Source organism: Arachis stenosperma, chromosome 3, assembly GCF_014773155.1.
Source record: "Arachis stenosperma cultivar V10309 chromosome 3, arast.V10309.gnm1.PFL2, whole genome shotgun sequence".
In the NCBI taxonomy this organism is placed as follows: domain Eukaryota; kingdom Viridiplantae; phylum Streptophyta; class Magnoliopsida; order Fabales; family Fabaceae; genus Arachis; species Arachis stenosperma.
The window spans coordinates 22,385,085-22,392,162 of record NC_080379.1 but is presented as its reverse complement, the minus strand read 5'-3'; the positions used below and the strand labels follow the sequence as shown (position 1 = coordinate 22,392,162).

General features: G+C 34.0%; 1 protein-coding gene across 1 annotated transcript; it reads right to left on the bottom strand.

Annotated features, from left to right (window-relative positions):
- Positions 1-4,327: 4,327 nt before the first annotated feature.
- Positions 4,328-6,256, bottom strand: LOC130969399 (transcription factor MYB14-like). Its single transcript, XM_057895092.1, has 3 exons — positions 6,029-6,256; positions 5,728-5,857; positions 4,328-5,033 (listed from the first exon to the last, which is right to left on the bottom strand). Exons 1-3 carry the CDS (start codon positions 6,159-6,161, stop codon positions 4,457-4,459), a joined length of 840 nt encoding a protein of 279 aa, XP_057751075.1. The 5' UTR covers positions 6,162-6,256; the 3' UTR covers positions 4,328-4,456.
- Positions 6,257-7,078: the final 822 nt, after the last annotated feature.

The following is a 7,078-nucleotide window of genomic DNA, read 5'->3' as shown; positions in this document are numbered from 1 at the left end:
TGACAAGGCGATGTTGCATTCAATTCTCAATTGGAAGTAAATATAAAGATGAAGTATGGTGTGATGTCATCCCAATGGACGCAAGTTACTTATTGTTAGTACGTCCTTGGCAATATGATTGTCGAGCTATTCATGATGGTTTCAAAAAAAAATACTCCTTTATTAAAGATGGTAGGAACATCGTATTAACTCCGTTACAACATGTAGATGGTCAAAAGAATCAAGCTGAGCTATATCTTTTCACATCTTTCAAGACCAAATGCACTCACCAATAGAATCTTTCGCCAATACAAGATGAGCATTTTTCAACTTACAGAGGATAATGCAGAAACTCTTTCCAACACAAGGAGAATGATGCAGGAGCATATATCTTTAAATCTGTGTTGTTAATTAAAGTAGTCTAATTTAGCTTATATTATTATATTGTGTTATGGGTTAGTCTCACGTTACCCAAGTCATAAAGATTTTTCTCTCCTACTAAGCTAGTATAAATATGTATACGTACCTCTTTTGCTTACGAAGTTGTATTGATTGGGTTATATATTAAATAAGTTGTGTGCTTATTTTTCTCTAAATTCTGAGAGTAAGAGATACATCCTTGGTTTAGCCAATCAAGATGGATTCTTCTTGGCTATTTTTACCATAACAAAATTGTTAACCTTACCAAAATTGGTGACCTAAAAGACGTACCGACATTATTTAGTAGCTATGGCACACATTCCTTTCACACTCTTGGGTTGTAAGAGTATACTCATGGCTATTATGTAACACCCTACTATACAGAGTCTTATGCTTAAGTCATAATTCAGATATGTCAAGGTATTACGACCTCCAAAATAAAAATTTAGTACGTATAGTAGTATGAATAATGATTATAACTAGGAGTCTTTGAAGAAAAAGGGGTAAAACAAAATCGTAACTCGAAACCACAACACTTCGATCGAAAACGTAGTGGATAAAGGTATAAACTAACGCGAGATTATATATATACAAAGAAGTACCAAAAACAGGAATATCAAAACTCAAAATCCGGTTGCGAAGATAACCGGTCCAAGCATAAAAATATATACATGTAAATAAAATAAGAAACCCCAAAGAAAACCCAAAGGGACATAAATACAGAAAGCCTATTCTCCAAAATCTTCTCTAAGAAGAGTCATCACGGTTTGTATTATTTAATAGAGATAAAAGCATCTAAGCAAAACATATAAACCAAAAATAAAGTCCCGAGAACAAAGGATCTTCGCTAATCCAGAAGTCTCCAGCATGCCTCAGCGAAGAGCCTCACGTCCTGCATCTGAAAACCACAAAATCCGCATGGGTGATAACTAGAGGTTCTCAGTATGGTAACAGTGCCCACATATCTAACATGTAATGTCTTGGAAAAGTCAAAGGCAATCCTAGAACTTCCAACGGATAATTCAAAGCTTATAAACAGGCTAAACCATAAATGGCAGCTGACTAAGGATTCTTCAGTCTAACTAATACTTCCCTTTCCAATTCCTTCAGACCTCCCAACCACCAGCAGGAGTATAATATGGCAACCACAATTATATCAAACAAGAGATATACAAATAGGAACAGATACGGCATTTAGACAATTAACAAGTAATATGCAGCCAAATAGGCAATCTCAAATAATTCACATACTTTGCATATGATGTATGCATGTCCTAATGACTGATGATATCATCTGTCGGTTCTATAGCCAACCCGACAAGTCCTGGTAGCTAACCATTGGATTGTCCCTCTGTCGTGCATCTCCAACTCGGGTTATTCTCGATCATCATCATGATCATAATCATAATCCATATCCAACACCCTCACTGTGTATATTCACGGGGGCGAGCTCATCCGGAACTTTAACAGTGTCCGGCCACACTTACGACATATGGTCAGTAGAATATCGAGTCTTCACCTGGAGCACGTGGTGGCTAGCCACTGCTTTCATCCAGGGAAACTCGTATCTCAGATAGTGGAAGTGTAACATTCACATTTCATTCAATAAGCATATATGCAATTATACTCAGCCATAATCAATAATGGCTCCGCCGTAACTCGGCAATAACTCAGCCATCCGACTCATAGTTCAATCCAGAACCAGCCAATTTATCAATAAATAAAGCCCTTCGGCTCATGGCACATAAAGCACTTCCACCGCCATCCTCCGTATCTCATATAATCATCTTTGATCATAATTGATCATAAATTTCCCCTTTCTTCATTCACAAGTTACCACATTCCCTAACTTCTTTCTCATCGCTAGGTATATCATAATGATTTAAGACATAAGGGGTGAGATCAGAGGCTTAGAAGTATGAAATAATTTGGCTTTTAAAACTCAAAAGTCAACTTTGGGATGAAAACAGGGTCACGCGTACACGTCATCCACGTGCACGCGTGGATGACCAAAAAGTTCATCGACGCATATGCGTCGCCCACGTGCACGCGTGGATGAAAAAATAGCCAAGCGATGCCTACGCGTCAGCCACGCGTACGCGTGGGTGCGTTTGTGCCCCCACGCACAAAACTGGCACAATTCTCGCATAACTCTCGAGAAAAATGGTTGGGCATTTGGTGCAGCGCATCGACGTGCACGCGTAGGCCACGCGCATGCATGGATGGTGCATTTTTGAAAAACGATGCGTACGCGTCAGTCACACCTAGCGTGAGGGGCATTCTGCTAAAAAAGTTTTTTAAGTTAAAAGCTGCAGAATTCACAGATTCAACCCCCAATCTTTTGACGGACATAACTCCTTCATTTTAAATCATTTTTCGCCTGTTCTTTGAACGACATAAACGTCTCAGATCCAATTTCATTTCTACATAAGTTTGACACAAAACGGAGATCCAGAGCCCAAGTTATGCCCTATCAAAGTATGCCCAAAAACCATATTTTCATACAAAACCACAAAGTGTCATTTTCAAAGCAAGCCATTTTCAACCCTTTTCAAAATCAACCAAAACATACCAATTTCAACCCCTTTTGAAATCAATCAAAATATACCAAAATCAACCTCAAGCCTCCTCAACTCATACATTAACATTTTTCTCAAAATCACAACCACCATCCTATTATTTTAACCCATCTCAAATCAATGGCTAAATTACAAACATATTAACATGTCATACATCCTTCCTCATTCCAATTTCCAACAATACAATTTCCAATTAATCATCATTTTACATAATCAATATCATACTCAACATCAACATGGTTTCACCCATAATTCAACCTCAACCATTCATCAAGCATATATCACAATATGCATTTTTCTCATATATCACACCATCAAGGCATCAATATTCATAATCACATATATGACCACATCATATATCTCAAACATTCAACAACATCAACAATTCATTGCCTATCTTAGGGTCTCTAGGCTGAGTTTTCACACCATATTACATTTTAGATACAGGAAACCGAAACTATACCTTAGCCGATTTCCCAAGCTCAACCGAAGCACTTCCAAATCACTTGTCCTCAAGCTCTCAAGATCTCAACACCTCCAAGAATAGATTTTTATCACACAAAAGCCATTTTCCAAACTTTCCAAAATCTCAATCAAGCTCCAATATTCACATACACAATACCTAAGTCACAATCATCATACCCAAACACAACATCTCAATACCCAAACATCATAGAACAATAAATTATACTAGGGTTGAGAATTTTATCACACCCAAGGTTCAAGGAAATAAGATTACTCTTCTTCTTCAAGAGAGTTGGGTCCTATAACATCAAAGAGCCCAAAATTTCAACACATTTCTTCATGAAACTCGAAATTTAGGGATAAAGAACTGAAATGATTTTATGGCTTACCTTAAGAATAAAGTAGTGGATTTTGTAGAGTTCTTCGCGATGAACGCGTGGCCGCAAACGGTGCGGCAATTGGAGTTCTAGATCAAAAGTTATGGTTTGAAGATCAAACAAGGGTTAGAAGTTGAGAGAGTGTTCTTCTCCAATTAAGGTATTAGGTTTAGTTTAGGTTGGACCAAGGGCCCAATATGAGTCCGGTTGGTCCAATTTGGCCCGTTTGGTCTAATTTTGGTTCGATTTCTACAAAATTGGTATCGAAATTCTCGTTTCAATCTCCTCTATCATATTAAGCCATAAAAGTCATATTTTTGACTTTCTAGAATAAATTCTCATTTATGGATTAATTAGCCATTAATTAACCAGATTTTACATATTAAATATTAATAGACAATTCAGTTAAAGTAGTTAGTTAGTTAGTAGTAGTTTGATAGGTAGTTAGGATAATGTTGAGGGTAATCTTGAGTCTGTACATTCTTCAGCTTGTGTATATAAAAGGCATGCATATAAACAGAAAGATATCATATATAGTTCAATAATATCATTGAGGTATAGTAACACTTCGAAAACTCTCTCTCTTATTACTACTACTACTACACTTACAATTTCAATTACATTATTCTTATTTTCCTACAAGTTAAAACAAAAATCTGCACTCTCGTACAAGTATGGAACAAGAAACCCAACATCGTCTTCACCACTTATTATTATCTCATCATTGGCATATGCATCATTATTTGCCACTATGAATGGCTCAGTCCAAAAATCTCCACCAAATTCTTCAAATGATACTGATGGAACCACACAATAATCTTCGCTTGATGTTGGAGAGTTATTCATTATTGTTGATTGTTCAACATTATTGGGAGTAAGAGAATAATAGGTGTGACCTACTTCATCATCAGTATATGACGAAGTTTCTGTTGATGATGAACTTTCTAGAACACGGTGCTGGAATTTATTATTATTAGCACTATCAACATAATCATAACTTGGCCTTACAGAATCTTTAGGCTGATTGGTATGTTTTCCTTCAAGAATATCATCATCAATTGGGTTGTTTGATTTTGATTCAGATTCAGATTCAGATGGTGGGTTGATCTCATTGTTGTTGTTTTTTGATGATAACTTCTTGAGGTGGCTATGCCAATGGTTCTTTATTTCATTGTCTGTTCTTCCAGGAAGTCTTTCAGCAATCAAAGACCATCTGTGTAATATTAGAGAGATAACATTATTGATATATAGTGATAAACACTATATATGGTAAGAAATATAACTATATATTTATGTGCCTTTTTTTAACACTTTTTGAAAGGAATAGTTTCATCAGATGATATTACAATTTTTATGAAAAATCTACAGTTCGTTTTTTGTTGAGCTTCAGAAAAAAAGAATTTTGACATAAGATAAATGAATAAAAAAAAAATCTATGCCAAAAGTTCATGTAAAGTCATAAGATGCTTTTGTGTAAAAAAGTATATTAGAGATATAATTATTTATGTACTTTTTGTACTAACTCAATTTTTTAAAATAAAGTGGTATTTTAATAGCTATAAATTATGAGCATTGTGAGATAGTATTTTTTTTGTTTTATTTATTTATTTATTAGTTCTGTATGAAAGACAATTTTTTAAGCTTAGTTATATTTAGGTCTCCAATGGAATTCAACATTAGCTTAAAAAGTTTTATACAAGTATTTAATTATCGGTTTAATTACTCATTAACCAAGAGGTTTTACTGTAGAAATAATATCCAACTAGTGAAGATTATAAAACTGTTTTGCGTTATAAAATGTATGGTAATTAATCTCGTAAGCTGTATATAGTATTTTTAAATTTAATTTCCTAAGTAATTCATAAAAAATAGTAACCTAAAAATTGGTTGATATTGTGAAAACATACCTATTTCCTAATTCTTGGTGTAATTTGATTATTAATTCTTCTTCCTCATGGGTGTAGTTCCCATGTTTTAGATTTGGCCTCAAGTAATTCAACCAGCGAAGTCTGCAACTTTTCCCACACCTTGCTAAACCTATAACAAAGAACCACTAATACTCATCAACACTTATGGCATATAATTAATGCATATATAATATATTTAGCACAAATAATCAACTTTTTTCAGTTTTCTTGATTCTTTAATAATATATTCAAAGCAGAAATTAAAGTTAGTTACTATGAATGACTGAAAATATATATGTACCTGCAAACTTTGGGAGCTGACGCCAATTAGAATGACCATATCTTTGAACAAAAGCTATTAATCTTTGATCCTCTTCTCTACTCCATGCACCTTTCTTCACTCCATATTTGTCATAGAAAGGAGCTCTCACCATCTCTTTAATGATAATTTGGCTTTGGAATAAAATCAACGCACCATGTTGGGGAATTTATACAATTTTATGTGCCAATAAGAATGATTAAAAGGAAGGTTAGCATGTAATGACAATGTTACTTCCATTCATTAACCAACCTAGCTAATTAAAGAAAGTGGAAAAGACTGACCTAAGTCTCACATATATAATTGTTTATTATTGCCAAATTGAAATTATAATAAGGAAACCTTCGTTGTCTACTTAATAATATATAGTGTTATTGAGATAATTATATAGCTTTTAAAATTAAAAAAGAACCTTCTCTTACGTCTGAAAGGGAAGACTATACAAGACTAGCTAATAAGAAATTGGTTTAACTCACTATGGATTGTAAGTAATTAATGTCGATATGAAATCTACACATTTAAATATTGTTGACTTTAAACGAGTTGAAAAGTAAACCCACGTAGTTATATCCTTCAAATTTTAATTTTATCATAGTATTTACTATTTAATTAATTTAGGGTCTCTTGAGATAGAAGTGATAGAAATTGTGAGCGCGTGAGATAGGAGTAAAAGACAAAAACTAATCCACTTGATAAATTTGACTTTGTGTGATTTAGCAAAAAAAAAAAAAAATTGAATAAAAACTCAATAAAATTTGACTATGAGTTTCATGTCCATAAATACAATCAATTAAAATAGCGCTTAGCAAAAAAACTCGAGCACAATTCAACACTTTCATGTCATTCAAGGTCCCTAAATACGACCACAAAACAAACTAACATCACCATCAGAAACATCTACTACATTTTTAACACTGGCAACATGATCATGGTGAAACACAGTAAAAAACCCTAGTGAAAGGGTAATAAAAAGCCATATCCTTATAACTAATAGAAATTAAGAAAACTGTAATCCTATTAGCAAAATCAACC

What these genes read in the sequence shown, in the direction of transcription:
- LOC130969399 (XM_057895092.1), bottom strand. Translation starts at nt 6,161, where the DNA reads ATGGTGAGAGCTCCTTTCTATGACAAATATGGAGTGAAGAAAGGTGCA. An exon ending in TCAGCTCCCAAAGTTTGCAG is followed by an intron (nt 5,858 to 6,028) that starts GTACATATATAT and finishes TCTTTGTTATAG; the next exon opens with GTTTAGCAAGGTGTGGGAAA. An exon ending in CACCAAGAATTAGGAAATAG is followed by an intron (nt 5,034 to 5,727) that starts GTATGTTTTCAC and finishes AATATTACACAG; the next exon opens with ATGGTCTTTGATTGCTGAAA.